Source organism: Dreissena polymorpha, chromosome 6 (genome assembly GCF_020536995.1).
Source record: "Dreissena polymorpha isolate Duluth1 chromosome 6, UMN_Dpol_1.0, whole genome shotgun sequence".
In the NCBI taxonomy this organism is placed as follows: domain Eukaryota; kingdom Metazoa; phylum Mollusca; class Bivalvia; order Myida; family Dreissenidae; genus Dreissena; species Dreissena polymorpha.
The window spans coordinates 16,077,678-16,095,480 of NC_068360.1; the positions used below are offsets into that span (position 1 = coordinate 16,077,678).

Genomic DNA, 17,803 nt, shown 5'->3' on the forward strand with positions numbered 1-17,803 from the left:
ATATAAAGTATAACTACAAGTGTCACACCGTCTAGACGATGTACACAAAACATATATTTGAGCCGTGTTCTGTGAAAAAGGGGTTTAATGCAATGCGTAAAATGTCGACACTTTCCGTAAAAACTTGATTTTTGCTAAGACGAGACTTTCTTGAAACGAACAATATTATTAAAGCGGAAAGCATCGTCCCTGATTAGCCTGTGCGGACTGCACAGGCTAATCTGGGACGACACTTTACACACATTCATTAAACCCCCTTTTCACAGAGCACGGCTCATTTAATTAATGAGAACATACATGAGCCCCGCTGTGGGAAAACTGGCTTAATAATGGAGCGTAAAGTGTCGTTCCAGATTAGCCAGTGCAATACGCACAGGCGATTCAAGGCCGCATATTTCTGCTTTTATGGAATCTGTGTTTAAAGGAGTTTGTTCTCAACACAAATGTAGTTTCAGCTGAAAGCGTTGTTCCAGATTAGCCTGTGCAGACTGCAAATGCTAATCTGGGATGGCACTTTACGCACAGGTTTTAAACCCGGTTTTCCAATAGCGGGGCTCATATATATTTGTAATTGCGGAGATCAACTGTATATATCAACAGATGTTAAGTTAAACAGATTTGAAGTATAAAACTATGGATGACATCATAATACTGTATCCAAAATGCAACACTTAACCATCCAATACACCGTAATGAACAGTGAAGTGGTACGTAAGATTGTTTCAGAAATCTATGCCAGAAAGGATACGTGACAGGTGCTCTGGCCAATAAAAATCAATTGATTGACTAAGATGAGATATAGACTTGATCGGAACTATAAGCTCCTCATTGGTCAAACTTTGCTTAACATGGCGTACCGTTTGTTTCAAATGTACATGTGCGCGCAACGGCATATCTAGATAAATAAGGCTTATAGTAAAAACACACAAATCAATTAAACACCCCGAGATATTTGTTTCATTATTGATATGTATTGATATTTGTGTCAAACAAATTGTGTGCATTGAACTGATCGTATACAAATGTTACACATAGTGACGGTAAAAAAACACACAGTGAGTGAACTCGTCAGTGATGTCATCAGCTAAACACGCATCTGGGATAATAAAGTAAATAAATAAATAATACAAAGAGGGCTGAATGGATTGTTCTGGAAAAACTTACGTCTTTTTTTATTTATAAATTTGAGAAATTCATTTTTTCTATACAGTTTCCGAAAGACATAAACTATTGATTGTCAACATTAGGCTCCAAATGTTTTATGAAATTATAACTTTTTGCTCGTAAATGTGTACATCTTAATTTTTTGGGGGTTAAATATAGGAGGTACAAGTGAGCAAAAATGTTGTAATTCCGTGGATTTTTGTACATTAATACTTCCGAATCAACCCTCCTTAAAAGAAGAAAAGAAAAGCAGGGTAGAACCGGATTTAACACATACTCGTGTCGTCTTTTATCAGTTCCGGTTCTTTTTCTTTTTCCTCCTTTGTCACCTCTTTCTCAACTGAAAGACCTAAAACAAGGTCGAGTAGGAACTACACAATGTATGTATTCCATGCAAATGGGGGAGAACTCATTCCACAGAGTTGTAGTTCCGTTCATTTTTACAGAGTTGTTGCCATTTTGTTCAATGCTTTGGGGCACATGTAAAGCATATCAGTAAAGTAAAATAAAAACCTTATAATAATTATATAGTATAATACAAGTAGAGTGTTGTCAGAAAAGGCGTTCATATCGATTAAGTAGAACACGTAGACTTATGTGCGTAAATGAAGTAAAATACAGACTTCAACACGACGCATGGGATGAATTTTTGATAAAAACTATAACGTCCGTCTTAATGAATATTTCAGTAGCGGTGACTATGAAGCTCTCTTTACGAATAAGCCTTTTATTTCACCAATGAAAATAAACCTTATATCATTGAGTTAACAGACTTCCGCAGTTCAATTTGTTAACAAATACAATGTGAACAGGAGCTGTCATAATAGATGTTTTATGATGTAATGTTCTTGCATTAAAATACTTAAATGTAATTGTAAATACTCGGCTCTCCGGTTAGCGAAGTGGTTGGTACACCTGCTTCTGACCTTCTCACCTAGGCGACTCGGGTTCAAATCCCGTTCTCGGTGGCATGTGAGTTTGGATGGTGGTCACCGTACCGATTTAATTGACAGTTGGGGTTTCCTCCGGCTACTCCGGGTTTCCCCCAAAATACAAGACCACACCAAATGTTGAACAATCTTTCAATTAGAACAAAAAAGCTGGAAATTACAGCTATAATTCAAAATTCGTCCCAACGCCCGTGAGTCTAGTAAGTTAATTAGGAAGGAGTGCCACGGAAAGCTCCGGATCCACACATAATGTAGCCCTTTGCTTGGAATGGACCTCCTAAACTTCGAAATACACTCACATTTAAAACTCAAATCCACATATTAGTTTTCACATACATATAACACATCTAGTAAAATTTAAATTCGATAAACAAACATTATTATTTGCACGTATATAACAAGTAAATAAGTATTTATGTTAAAAATGGTAACGGTTTAAGACCAAACGGCGCTGTAACTAAGTTAAGCCATTTCGTTAAATAAGAAATTTCGTTAGAAAATGCAAGATAGAAAAGCGATCTGGTTTCAAACCGTGAAGAACACATTAAAACAGTAATAAACATGAGAACGATGTTAAAGAAAGACAATATTTACTTATTACGTTAACTTATGATTTTTTTGTATTATATAACTGAATGTGATTGCGTAAGAATTATATCAAAGCTTATATTCAATCTTCGGGCGAAATAACAAAAGTCTTTAATTAATCTTCCGTAAAAGCAACAACTGAGTATATTCTTCTAAAAAGTATACCGCACAATAGATGTCGATAAAATCAATCGGTTTACTTTATGTAGAAAATATTTCACATAAAAAAGAGCCTCGCTTTGATTAAGGAGATTGAATGCATGTGCGTAACAACTTATCGCTGATTAGCCTATGCAGTCCGCACAGGCTAATCAGGGGCGACCATTTCCGCCTTAACTGGACTTTGATATAAAGAGACATATTTTTTTTGTACACAAAAATGCCATAAAAGCGGAAAGTGTCGTCCCTGATTAGCCTGTACAGAATACACTGGCTTATATGGGACGAAACTTTAGACACGTGCATTTAGCCCCGTTTTCCCGAAGCGAGGCTAAAATGTATTCGTGAGTAGAAAGAGAAGAAAGAGAACGGTTAAACATCAGGACATTGACATTGAAGGCACACTCTCGTCAGTGGAAGAAGGAAGTACCTTCGGAGTGGAAAACCGAGTCGGCGTTTGGCTCCGTGGTAGGAGAAGTGGGTTGGGATTGAATCACATATCCTTGAACTGCAACCAAGTAAGCGTTCCTATGGTTACGGCTCTATCTACAGTTAGAGCTAGATCACGTGTTCCGCGGCTGTTTGATGGTGGATATTGTTTGATTTGAAATATCTTTATACTGTTATATGGCTGATTTACATGTACATGTAAATGTTATACTACCGGTATTTTTCGGCAGTATTGCCACGAAACATGAGGCGACTACCGGTGGCAAATGTTATCAAGTACAAAATAAGCTTTGCTTTCTATTTGCAATATTTAAAATTGCAACCCGATGTATATTTTTGTAGCAGCTATATTCATGTTGAATCATCACCAAACTAAAATACAGTGAAACAAAAATAACCGACTGTGGTTTTGAAATTAACTTCTTTAATGTATTATGTATACCCCATCATCACCAAACTATAATACCGGTAAGTATAGTGACTCAAAAATAACCAACTGTGGTTTTGAAATTAACTTCTTTAATGTATTATGAATACCCCATTTAAACTTTGTCAAAAACATTTCAAGTATATATAGCACAAGCAAAAGTTCATATATTTTCTGCAAGCGTTTGGCACGATCTACATATAAAAGATTGTGTGTGAGTTAATTATACCAAATTAGTGCGGTTGATATTAAAAATATTAATCATAATCCTTACCATGCCGTTTATAATTATACATTTTTTCATTAACATACATTAATTTTTTTCTGAGTTTTCGAGGACCATAGTTTTGCGGACTAACGGACCGACTGACGGACAGATGAACGGATGTAGGAAAGGCCTTAAGACCCGTTTGGCGAAACACTGATAGATGACTAATTACTAGTATATAACCCTTTTAAGCCATTACTTAGAGCGTATACTTTTCATGACATTCACCTACTCATGTTTAAAACAATATTGCATCTCTTCGAACACTGCTCCTGTTTCTTTGTAAACGGGTATTAAAATGTCATGAATATGTGTTAAAAGTTAAAACCGATGAATATGAATGTTAAAGTAAAAAAGTAAATATACACATGCATTTGATTCAATGTATTTGAAACGAAAGTACAGTTACTGGCTTGCAAGACTTTGTTGCGACAATGATGTAATGCTGATGTTGTTTTGAACACGATAATTTGATATTTATAATTTTGAAAAAATGGTTGAGTTGATAAACAAATGATTATAGCGGGTTGAAATGCGACGATTTCATTGATAGTTCATTACACCGTAAAACGACACAAATTGCTATGACGGAATAGGTTAAGCTATATATAACTAAACACGGATGTACTAGAAAGGAAAAAAAACCAGGGCATCTAACTGTTAAAGGAATCTACAGGTCAGATCAACACCAAAAGCATATGTAGCCATTCAAACAGCCGCTAGCAGAAGAACTTACCGAGCAAGGCCAACAACTCTTGCACGCTGCAAAAGAAAGTGTGAAGCACAGAGTTGTCTTTCCCGAGTCTCAAGACAAACGTCACGCGTCCGTTACAGTCCGTAATTCTCAACGGAAACCGCACGTAATTGTCCGAGCCTTCCAAGTAGGTCAATGTGTACGCGTCTTCCGGTATATCGGAGTCCAAAGAGACGCTTCCCTTCACTTCGAGCTTTATATTATCCGCCTGCTGAAGCAGACGATCGGGCGATTGGCTCTTCGGAAGTTCGACCATTCCGAGTTTGAGCTTTTCGTTGATGATATCAGGCACTCGGAACTTCTCGGTGCAGACGACGTTCAGGACGATCTCATTTAGCTGATCGGCGCTCGTTATCGTCGTGCCCGTCGGCGCAGGCGCGCACTCAACGAACATGAGTAGCTTGCACAGGTGCTTCCGGCCGAGAATGAGTTCCATCTCGCGCTGAAGACTGCGATCCGAGTCCACGGTGTAGGCTTCCGCGTCCACCGTCGCCAGCATCGTCCTGTGTTAAACATGAATAATGATTAATCTTAATTCTTTGCCACTCAGATTTGCATATTTACATCTGTAACGTTTCTTTGAAAATCGTTTTGAATAAAAGACCTTTATAAATATATTTAAGCTTTAAAGGCATCATTTCCAACTCAAGGAAACTCATGAGTAGCAACGAGCATATAACCTGAACAGCCTGTTATGGCAGACATTTTTCTAGGCAAAAAATCTAGGTCAAATTCAATAGAATCTCAGCGACGCGAATTAAGGCTTACGAATTATCAGCAAATATTATGCTTAGGAGACAGTTTAAGTCAGCTTACGTAAGCTACTTTCGATTCGTTTACAAGTTTCGACAAGCGGTCCGCACAGGCTAATAAGAGTCTACACTTTCCCCTTAAATTGCATTTTTGTTTAGAAGAGACTTCCTTTAAACGAAAAATTCCGAACAAGCACGAGAAGTATTTTCCCTGATTTGCCTGTGCATCATGTGCAGGCTAATCTGGGATGATACTACGAATATGTGTTAAGCTCCACTTTATCCAGAACACAGGCGCATTAAAACCTCGTATCAGGACCTACCCGCCATTGGTGTTGTCCTTGATGGTGTACACGTGCTCTGACATCTCCTGCACGAGACCCTCGCTGTCGCGCACCTCGAATTTGTCGCCGACGTATTTTAGAACCTAAAGGAAGATACAACAACAGATCCAGACGTAATTGAGAAGCTCACGGAAGATAAAACAGCTAATGCAGACGTTTTTGAGAATCTAATAGCAGATGAAAACAGCTGATGCAAACGTATTTGAGAACCAAATGGCTGACCAAAGTTGCTGATGCAGAAGTATTTGAGAAACTAGTGGCAGATAAAAGAAGCTGGTGCATGCGTTAGTGAGAAAAAATGGTAGATATAAACAGTTTGTGCATGGGGTATATGATAACTTAATGGCAGAAAAAACAACGTATGCAGACGTGTTTGAGGGCTTAATGACAGATAAAACAGCTGATGCAGACGAATTAGAGAACATAATGACAGATAAAAAACAGATGATGCAGACATATTTGAGGGCGCGATGGCAAATATGAACGGCTGCTGCAGACGAATTTGAGAATCTACTGGCTGAAAACAATAGCAGATGCAGGCGTATGAGAGAAAATAATGGCTGAGTAAAACAACTAACAGAGACGTAATTGACCAGTCGCCAAATTATCGATCGCTCCGCCCACATAGTCACGTGGTCTAGTGATTAGAAAACTCCGACAAGCAGATCGCAATTATAGCGGATTACGTGAGGGAAATTCTATATTTGTAATGATGTATTATGCTCTTTTCTATAATATAAATTATTAAAGCCGCACACTAAACTAAACTGCTTTGTAAAACGTTAATACAACCATAAAAACTTTAGAGAGAAATGGCGTAATCAAATTAAATGAGTTAACGGCAGACTGACTATCAGAAACGTTTCTTATACATATTATATAGGGAGTTGATGAAAAATCCGTTGTAAAAATGAGCATTTATTTCATATTGATTTTTAACTTGTATTCAACCGTCTGACAGTGAACCCGGTGGCTATTCATATATAATTTTGAAAATATTTTTATTAAATGCAAATGACATATCCATATCATGATGGGTTTTTTGTTTATTAAATTTTTTTAGATCTTTGTTTCATTTTGTTATTTTTAAAAAGACACCGATTTTTTTTATTCAGATATAAATTAAATTTTGATTGTAACCATAATTTAATACAGGCCTAATTTCGTGGTTTCATTAACATATAGTCTAATATGCATTTTATTTCATTTATGTTTAATGCGAACCTGTTACATTTCACTATCAAAAAATGAAGTGTTGGTATTACGGTGCTGTTCACGAACATTCGAATTGAATACATTTAGCATATTATGCATTTGCTTATTTATAACAAGATGGCCCTTATATGTTAATTGCAATTTTCACATTTCTCCCCGTATCAATATATGTTGTATTAGAAATGTTGTTGTTGTATTATAAGCCGTACATTTTACACTTGAAGTCGCTTTAAGCTGGCTAAGCCGCGTTGAAATCACCTTTTTGTTGTTTTTACTTTAGTTCAAACAATATTTAAGTAAACAATTTAAAATGATTTCCCTTGTTTATGCTCCACAGAAAATAAATATATAATTGGAAATCATTTAAGTAATTAAATAGTTTTCTTTTCTTGTGTACAGTACCTAACAATGCCTTAATGTTCCTTCATTCCGAGATCCACGCAACATACTGTTATTTATTAATCATCGACAATTACGCTGAGATTAATAAGCACGTGTGGCAATTATTATGTTGCCCAAACTGCTTAATAATATTGTGCATCAAACGGTATAACACGTTTTATAGAACACACACCTGGTGTGGTTAAACTATTTATTGTGTTTGTTTTCTCATTACTCGTTCGTATGTTCAAGAAATAAAGATAAAATAATAACCTTTTATAAAGTATGTATAGCACCTACAATTTTGAATAATGATCGAACAGTAATGATCATGCATTTGATATAAAATCTGTGTAAACTCTTAAAAATTACGTCCATTCCATATGTACAACACGCTTTGTTTGTCGGACAAAATGGCGGCCAGATAAGCGTTGCTGAGGGGTGTGTGAAAAATCGATATCTGATTGGCTGATCGACAAAATGTGGGCGGAGTTGGCGACTGGTCAATTGAGAACCTAATGGCAGATATAAACAAACATGAGATCATAGATATGCATGTATTCAGAATTGTTGATTGTGGGATAAAATGATACATTAAAATTTTTATATCGTTGACTGAATGCTCTTACTTTCATTTAATTTCAACAAGAAAACGTAGCTTAGTGTTTTAATTAAACAACCAATTAACCTCCTATAAGGCATTAAATGCAATTATGTTTTTCAAAATCAACTACAGCTTTGTCAAAACCGTGACGTTTTTTTCCAGTACGTTCAATAGCAGATAACTACGGAATGTGTTTATAACGGCTATGTAAGTGTTTGTACATATACAATTCATAGTGATAACATTTTGCAAGTTTTAATGTAATCATTTGAGAAAATTCGGGTGTAGTCTAATCCACAAATCAATAACATTATATACGGTAATGACAGACCCCGATCTACAAACCAAGAGCGACCCCAATATAACCATACATTTTAAGACTTTGATATGTATGCTTGTACGTACCAGAATTTTAGTTTTGGGATCTTTCAGTGCATGAAATGGAATTTGAATGGATACTCTACGTCCGCCAGACGCCACGCCGTCTATCTCGACGGCAGGCGAAGCGGAAGTGATGTGCCGGAAATCTTCTGGGCAGAACTCCCGGTACTGCTGCGCACGCGGTCGGTCTGTGGGCTGCACCTGCAACCGGAAATGAGGCCAGAGTGTCAATTTTAAAATTAAAGCACTACAAAAAGATAGTAACGATAAAGATTTTCCTATATACTAGTATATTCCATATATTTTTTTATTATTAGTACTGAAAATGAAAAAAAAATGTGTGATAAATTGTTTAAAATACAAAGTTGATTAATCTTTTTTAGTACAAAACTATCCCTAGAAAAACATAAACGGCTAGCTGTTAAATTTGAGGCCGACGAAGCTACTATCGTCACTGAAAAAAAGACTCAATTTTACATACAAGTTGCAAAAGGCATTGTTTAATTAAGGCTTTTTATTAATTTTTTATAAGTGTTCCTTTTCAACATTATATCTCATATAAGTAAAAAAAATGTTCAACCAACCATCATAGTCACGCTACCCGTCTGTGACGTCATGTCCGGTGAAACATGTGCCAGTAGTTTGTCATCAAAAGACGTAACGAGTGTTTCCCCACGAACTCCAACTTCTTTTGACGTCATTGGACGCTCCTCTATTGCCACGAAACCTTCCATTGTGCAGCCTTGGAACACTAAGAAACTGCCTTTTCCGAAGCTATTCTGTAATAAAAATGTACGTACAAAGTAAACGTTCAATTAAAAAATAAGATTCGTTTAATTGCTGCGTATGTGAAAGATTCATTAACACTGCAAACTACTAGTATGTATACAAAACTTTCAACAACATAAAGTGTCATACGAAGGTTAATTACAATAGGAAGACCCAAAAAACAAGTTATACTGGTGTAAAAACTCTAAAAAAAACAATCATTCTGCAATTTTTAAGCATCTAAAAATCGTTTTACTAGCTGCAATTTCCAGCTATTTCGTTGTTACTGAAACATTTTTTAAATTGTTAATGTGTTCTATTGTTGTCGGGGAAAGCCGAAATATCCGAAGGAAACTCAAACTGTCCGGTATGGTGACCACCAACCAAACCCACATGCTGAACGGGAATTGAACCCAGGTCGCCAAGGTGAAAAGCGAGTGTACAAACCGGATCAGATTCGTTCGGTTTGCGTTAATTTATATCATTTGGAGCGCACTTGCCTTCGCTTTCTATTAGGTCCGCGCGCTATTACAATTTATAATGGGCAACTTCAAAATCATGAGCAAACCCCATTCTTTCCTTTACGCATATCCATTAAGTTTGTCATTGCCCCACATAAACTTTCATTTTTGAATGCTCTGTTGTTTTTTTCTGTTTCTCCTACTGAATTGCTTAGAGTAGGACGTCTTCGCTTGAAGTTTGCTAATCAATAACATAACGCTTATTCATCAGAATAACGTCATTCTGTCGACGCTGCTCAAAACAAATCTCGCGTTTACTCGTAAATGTTCAGATATCGTCGCGGTAAATTCAAATGGAAGATATTGTCAAACAAAACAATGAAAAAATGAGAATTTGTATCTCGTTAAATCTATTTTACCAGACCACTTCTAGCGTCGATATAGGCTATTTCCTTAAGGGACACGTATCGGATTTGTGGTTAACTTTATTTTACGAAGTATTCGTTGATTTTGAGTGTTTGTGGGTGTTCAAATAACGATGATTTGCGCCCCAGTGCTTATGAAGGGCGTTAGCATCATAGCGATAAAACAAAAAAAAATGTAAAAAATGACAGTGTGGTATGTAATTGCATATGGAGTATGCTAAATAGCAGCAAAGGGCTCCGAAATGTTTGTGATTTAAATATTTAACTGTTTCGCAGATGCAGGTCAACGACTCGCTTTTTAGAGCCGCTGATAGCTAAAATTGGATTTATATATAGACACAGCACATAACAGCGAAGATGTGTAATTCAGTTCACCCGCTTTCTTTGTTTCCAAACTGTTATTTTTTCAACATGGTAAATCTTCAAGCGATTTACTTTTTACAAATATCTACGAAGTTCTGAGATTTCTGTGTGGACTGATCGATTCGCAACAATTATCGAGGAACTACTTTTTTCAGTTTAACTTTAAAAAAACGTTTTTATTTTTTACCAATAAACAGCTGCTAGCATTGGTCTTTCTAATGCGTGTTTACTAGAAAACAGAATGCAATTTTCTCCAAAATTCCTAATTAGCTGTTTGTTGGCTGATATTCAAGGATGAATGGATACTGATTTGTTAAATTCACAGTAAAATAACAAATTTCTTGAGAATAGAAGAAGACACGTGTTTTGTTAGCATATTTACCGCCATTTCCCAGTTGATAAAAACAAGACAATCACGAAATTAAAACTACACTTTGCACTTACATCGTAACGAGCATCAACCGCCTGCCAGTTATCTCCGACCTTGACCTTGACAAACAACTTGACCCTAATTTCGTCGTACGTCTTCGTGAGCGGACAGTGAATGTGAATTCCCCTCCATGAGGCGGGCTGTTTACCCCTGAGCAGAAATATGTCGGAAATGACCTTCTGAGACTCCTTTAGGCACATCTCCTCCAGCATGTGCTTGCGCATCTCGTTCGGGCACGAGGAGATACGGGTTTGAGCGACATCTATCCACCGGAAGGGCTGGCAGGCGGCGCGCACCTGACACATGTTGCGCACCTGGAGAGGTGCCAGGGTTGGATCCGCGAGATCGTCTGGTAGAGAACTGAAATGATGCAAAGCTATATTATTGATATGTTTATTTATTTGTTGTCTTTTTTCACTCGGTAAATTAGTTCATTCTCCACTTTGAAATCGATCGTTCAATCTTAAGTCCATAAGTTCTTAATGAATAAATGCATGAATAAATGAACGAATTAAAACATTAACTAAACCTTACACTCTAGTCTACAAATATAATATGTATCAATTTGCCATATTAAAAAATATAACCTATTGAAAATCAAGTTAATCATTCAACTAAACGCAATTACTTAGTATGCAAAATAAGGATTTTATGAGCACTTACGAGTCACTGGAAATTGAGAGATAATTTAACGACTTTGGCACAGTTTCATCCACCGTCGTTGCGTACCGGAAGTTTCGGTCCTTCCGCGATGACTCAATGTTCTCTCTCTTGACAGTCTGTAGTTGCTGTGAGACCCGGGCAGACAGCGGGGGATTGAGCACCATGTCTGTCCTAGATGGAAGACAAATAAGATGCAACCGTATTAGCAAATATGCTGATAAATATATTTTACTCTGAGTCGGGAATAATATGCGTTCTTTTTCTTACATCAAACACGCTAAACGAGTATTCTTTGCCAATTTGAAAGTCAATTGTTGCCAGTATTATTTACAAATCTTACGATTTTTCCTAAGGAAGTATGAACTCCAGCAACAACTACTCTAATTTATTCACTAGTCGTTAATTTAGTATTTACTCCCTTTGTCATCCCCATTCTTTTACTTCCGGGTGTATTGAATATAAATCTTAATATTTTTGTTTGTATTAATTATGTTGTACTCATGCAAAGAAAAAATCAAAGGCACAATAAGGCGCACTCTAAAAAAGGGAAACAATGTGTGCGCGTTATGTGTCGTCCTAGGTAAGCCTCTGCAGTCCAAACAGGCTTATAAGAAAGGAAAATTTCCCTTTAACTTATTCTTTGTTTAATGGGGTATGTTCTAAACGAACATCCAGTGTAAGTGTAAAGTTTCGTCCCAGTTTAGCCTGAGCTGATTGGAGACGACAATCGACGCCTATAAATATAGTTAAGTTTTCCCAGAACGAGGCTCATATTAAGACACGTGACACCATTCATATAAAAATAATCGGTGTGTTCAACATGTCGTTATTCGCAATATGATACTTGTTAAAACAGCACACATTTCATACAATTATGAATAGCAGTTCGAAAATCATATTCATTATTATCGCAGAAGTAAAATATAATCACATTACTCTATGAACATTAACAACAAGCCGGTGTTTTGAAGTTTGTCATTAAATGCTTTATATTGATTAATGTAAACATTGGATCTAAAAGGCTCCAGTAAAAATCAAGAATGAAATTAAAAAAAGAAAAAAAAAGTAGAGCGCATGAGGGTTCGAACCAGTGCCCCCCGGAGTCCTGGAGTAAAAGCCAATTAGACCGATCGGCCATTCTGCCAAGTATGTATGAGAGACGTATTTTATACTTTATATAAGCAATCTTCGTACTTTCACAAAATTAAACGACAACAACAGAACTCTCCAAATTAGTCAATCGTTTCGCGTTGCAACGCTTTCAGGTTTTTAAATCGTCAAAAGATGCATATAATGGCTATATTAGACCATGGTAAATGTTCAGTATTAGTGTTTCCTCACAAATATCATAACTAAAACAAAAATTTGCGAATCTGAAACAACTTTTGTAAATTTTGTCAATTTACCAAAACGTGAAAAGATCCCTTTAAGTGAAAATTATTAGTCAGCCAATAACACTCTTTATGTTATTTGTTTTAACGTTTAATTTAAAATAATATATTTGATTGATTCATATACTTAAGTCCGTGATATTAAAGAAACATCAGGAAATTTGGACCGAGTTGGTGTTTTGTTGTTGCTGTTGTTCTTGCAGCAATGATATGCCCCCCCCCCATAGTCAAACCAAATCGCAAACATAATTATTATACTATTCTAGCATGAAACTTGCTGATGTATGGAGTGGTAAGTACCAAAGGTAATCATTGTAACGACACTGCAATAGTTTACAAAGCAGAAAGAAGCATAGCATAGCAAAATATAGTCTTTGTGTGTGTTTCAAATTGAATGAGGTCCTTGAGCGCCTGATGCTGCACTATGTGAGGAACCATGCAATATATAGTTCAATTTGAACCACTATGGAAACTGTTTCATATTTGCTTATATGTATACTGCCCAGGTATGCCCAAAACTCCACCCGCGTAACAAAGCTTGTATCGGTTAATAAATGATCGTATAGCGACAGGCACGCTTTGCGATACGCCGTTTATATAGAAAAAGTCAATTAGACTAAGTGTACGTATATTGAATAATACAATATCATCCAATAGTGCATTATATCCAAAAAAGAACATTAACCATGTAAGAAGCGAACTCCTTTACGCATTATCGTTATTAATGTCGATGTCGTTTCAATGCGTGGCTATTCAACAACTCGGAATAACGCTATAGTGGTTTGATATCTACGCTTTACAACTCAGAGAAGGTAATCACGTAATTGTCAAGATGGCGACGTCCATGAAAGTTATTGTTTTGTCGTTTAATACCCTTTATTCGATTTTGATTAATTTGTATTAAATATACAAGTAATAATAGGTATAGAACGAAAAAAGTATTGCCTCTGCAAGAACTTTGTCATCTTGACTATCACTTGATTACCCCCTTTATGACTTGCAATAAAAAATATCCGGAGATAAAATCGGAAAGTATTTATTGCATAATTGTAATATGCACATAATTATTCGCATAATAATCCTAGTTTCAAATTTCTCTCATAAAAGGCATTTCTGATAGAGTGTTATTCATTATTTTATCAATGCGTTCTAACATTACACGAATCAGTGAATGGGTTAAGAATGCGAAGCATTTTCTCGATTTATGATCCGTCTAGAAAATCATGCGTACCGGTAATTAAAATAAAGGGCGACGCCGCAGTGCAAATTATCAAAGTAAGAAAGATGCATGTGAAAATGCAACAAAATATTATATAACAATATTTGTACAGACTCGTAAAATGTTGCTATAAAAATTAAAGCAATATTTGTTCATACTTAGGAAAACAACAAGCATTATCTATAAACACAATGAGGCGACAGATGATAGTATTAAACAAGAAAAAAACAATTGTGTCTTGTTCTGAGAAAACTGGGCATAATGCATGTGCGTAAAGTGTCGTCCCAGATTAGCCTGTGCAGTCCGCACAGGCTTATCAGGGACGCCACTTTCCGCATTTATGGCATTTTTCGTTTAAAGGAAGTCCCTTCTTACCGAAAATCTTGATTAGGCGGAAAGTGTCGTCTCTGATTAGCCTGTGCGAACTGCACAGGCTTATCTGGGACGACACTTTACGCACATGCATTATGCCCAGTTTTCTCAGAACGCGCCTCAATTCCTAATGTACCTGATTTTGACACCGTTTTGCACGAGCTCCAGGGCAAACACGATCCACTGTCGTAAAAATGGCACGATAATTGGTTCCGTGTCCTCTCTGAAATGTACGTCTTAATTGTCATTATTAACAATAATAATAATAATAATAATAATAATAATAATAATAATAATAATAATAATAATAATAATAATAATAACATAGAAGATATTTGTTTTTTTTGGTGTAATCACAATTTTAAATTATGAGTATTCATAGAAAATATCTTTTTTTTCTATAATCACGAGTGAATTTAAATCGATCTTTTACCAAATCCCACACATGTTCAGTTTAGTTAATGCTTTCAAATGTCATGAAAACGACGTCATTTCACAGAATAACAGTGAAAATTATCGATAATATTCACTGGTAATTTTAACTGTTTGAAACAGCGAATATATCAGTTTTAATTCACTGATATTTCTCTATAAACTAATAGAAGGCATATAATAAATATAATAATAGTAATTATAATAATCATTATCATCTTCATCATCATCATCATGATTATCGTCGTACATTACATCATAATCATCAGTATTATCATCATTGTCAACGCATGATCAAAGGTTCAAATAAAAACTAATTCGTTTAAATTAACGTGAAACCTCGCCGTTATATCATTCTTAGCATTGCCTGATATATTACAAATAGATCAGGCAGTAATTGTTATTCTCTCTATATATTCATGAGCGTTGGCAAAAGAAGAAAAAAATCACATTGAATTCACCACCCACCGAAATGGAGAGCGGTACAGTCTGATAAGCTGCATAAGAGAAAGGACAGCATAGTGATATCAAAACTCTGAATTAACCTTAGTTGCTCTCAGATACTTAATTAGCCATCGGCAAGATAACAAGGTGAAACAGTCAAACTCACGCGTGCATAAGGAATTCACTCGGCTCTACAAGCGCCTTTGATAACCGGATGCAAGTTTCCGCGAACACGTCGAACCCACGGAGTTCAGCCTCGGGGGTGCGGTACATACACACGCCCACCTGAATCACCATGGGAACTAGGTCAAGGACGGCCTTCATGTATACCGGTATCTGCTGCGTACTCAGGAGGCTGAAATTTATGTTAAGGGGTATCTAAATTTTGCGAAGAACGTTAAATGACTTAATCATATGCCATACCATGTTTCCCATGTCATAAAACCATTACATATATTTATATCTTACACATGTGTAATATATTTTTAAGCGTTTTCATTGGCTTAGTTTTCGTTAATTGACCAATCGCATTTTGTTATTTTGCTGAAATGACGTTGCAACGTCAAATGACGTAACGAAATGTAAACAACATTCGGGATGTATCATTATGTTTGCGTAAATATTTGCTCATTTGAAAGCATGTAATAAAAAGATCTGACACTTGTTGTCATATCATACCATATTTTAATAAAATCGTCTAAGAAATTCGTTAGGCTCGATTACTTAAAAAAAACTGTGTTTTATAGGCCTGAAAAGACTGATTTTATGTAAACGGGTATCGGACTCGTAGTTAATAGGCTGTTATTTATTAAGGCGAGTGTGAAACTAGCAGTCGGGAGGCTTAAACGCATGAGTACTGGTATCGAACAGGCAGTCAGTAGGCTTAAACGTATGAGTACCGGTATCGAACACGCAGTGAGTAGGCTTAAACGCATGAGTACCGGTATCGAACAGGCAGTCAGTACGCTTAAACGCATGAGTACCGGTATCGAACACGCAGTGAGTAGGCTTAAACGCATGAATACCGGTATCGAACAGGCAGTCGGGAGGCTTAAACGCATGAGTACTGGTATCGAACAGGCAGTCAGAAAGCTTAAACACATGAGTACCGGTATCGAACACGCAGTGAGACGGCTTTAACGCATGAGTACCGGTATCGAATTCGCAGTGAGTAGGCTTAAACGCATGAGTACCGGTATCGAACACGCAGTCAATAGGGTTAAACGCATGAGTACCGCTATTGAACACGCAGTCAATAGGCATAAACGCATGAGTACCGCTGTTGAACACGCAGTGAGTAGGCTTAAACGCATGAGTACCAGTATCGAACACGCAGTCAGTAGGGTTAAACGCATGAGTACCGCTATTGAATACGCAGTCAATAGGCATAAACGCACGAGTACCGCTATTGAACACGCAGTCAGTAGGCTTGAACGCATGAGTACCGCTATCGAACACGCAGTCAGTAGGGTTAATCGCATGAGTACCTGTATTGAACACGCAGTCAATAGGCTTAAACGCAGGAGTACCGGTATCGAACAAGCAGTCATAAGGCTTTAGCGCATAAGAACCGGTATCGAACACGCTGTCATAAGGCTTACACGCGTGAGTACCGGTATCGAACACGCAGTTAATAGGCCTACACGAATGAGTACCGATATCGAACGCGCTGTTAATATGCTAAAACGCATGAGTACCGGTATCGAGCACGCAGTCAGCATGCTTTTACGCATGAGTACCGGTATTGTAAACGCAGTCAATATGCTTAAACACATAAATACCGGTATTGAACACGCAGTCAGTAGGCTTCAACGCATGAGTACCGGTATTAAACACGCAGGCAATAGGCTTAAGCGCATGAGTACCGGTGTTGAAGACGCAGTCAATTGGCTTACACGCATGAGTACTGGTTTTGAACACGCAGTCAGTAGGCTTTCACGCATCAGTACCGGTATTGAACATACAGTCAGTAGGCTTGCACGCATGAGTACTGGTATTCAATACGCAGTCATTAGGCTTAAACGCATGAGTACCGGTATTGAACACAGAGTTAATAGGCTTACATGCATTAATACCGGTAGCGAATACAAAGTCAGTAGACTTCAACGCATGAGTATTGAACACGCAGTCAATAGCCGTAAACGCATGAGTACCGATATTGAACACGCAGTCAGTATGCTTACAAGCATGAGTACCGGAATTGAACGCGCAGTCAGAAAAATTAAACGCATGAGTACCGGTATCGAACACGCAGTCAATAGGCTTAAACGCATGAGTACCGATATCGAACACGCAGTCAATAGCCTTAAACGCATATGTATCAGTATCGAACACGCAGTCAATAGGCTTAAACGCATGAGTACCGGTATCGAACACGCAGTCAGTAGGCTTAAACGCA

General features: G+C 37.0%; 1 protein-coding gene across 9 annotated transcripts in view; it reads right to left on the bottom strand.

The window, feature by feature from the left end:
* Positions 1-17,803, bottom strand: part of LOC127834638 (uncharacterized) — a 36,446-nt gene that overhangs the window by 3,304 nt on the left and 15,339 nt on the right. For 5 of the 9 annotated variants that reach the window (XM_052360645.1, XM_052360643.1, XM_052360648.1 and 2 more), the window contains exons 6-15: positions 15,572-15,760; positions 14,666-14,752; positions 11,548-11,718; positions 10,899-11,244; positions 9,022-9,216; positions 8,462-8,638; positions 5,836-5,939; positions 4,743-5,263; positions 3,292-3,369; positions 1,442-1,513 (exon numbers count right to left, since the gene is read on the bottom strand). In XM_052360645.1, the coding sequence (XP_052216605.1) occupies positions 1,442-1,513; positions 3,292-3,369; positions 4,743-5,263; positions 5,836-5,939; positions 8,462-8,638; positions 9,022-9,216; positions 10,899-11,244; positions 11,548-11,718; positions 14,666-14,752; positions 15,572-15,760 (1,940 nt within the window). The remainder of the gene's footprint in view (positions 1-1,441; positions 1,514-3,291; positions 3,370-4,742; positions 5,264-5,835; positions 5,940-8,461; positions 8,639-9,021; positions 9,217-10,898; positions 11,245-11,547; positions 11,719-14,665; positions 14,753-15,571; positions 15,761-17,803) is intronic. The other 4 variants (XM_052360649.1, XM_052360651.1, XM_052360650.1 and 1 more) reach the window with 4 other exon arrangements.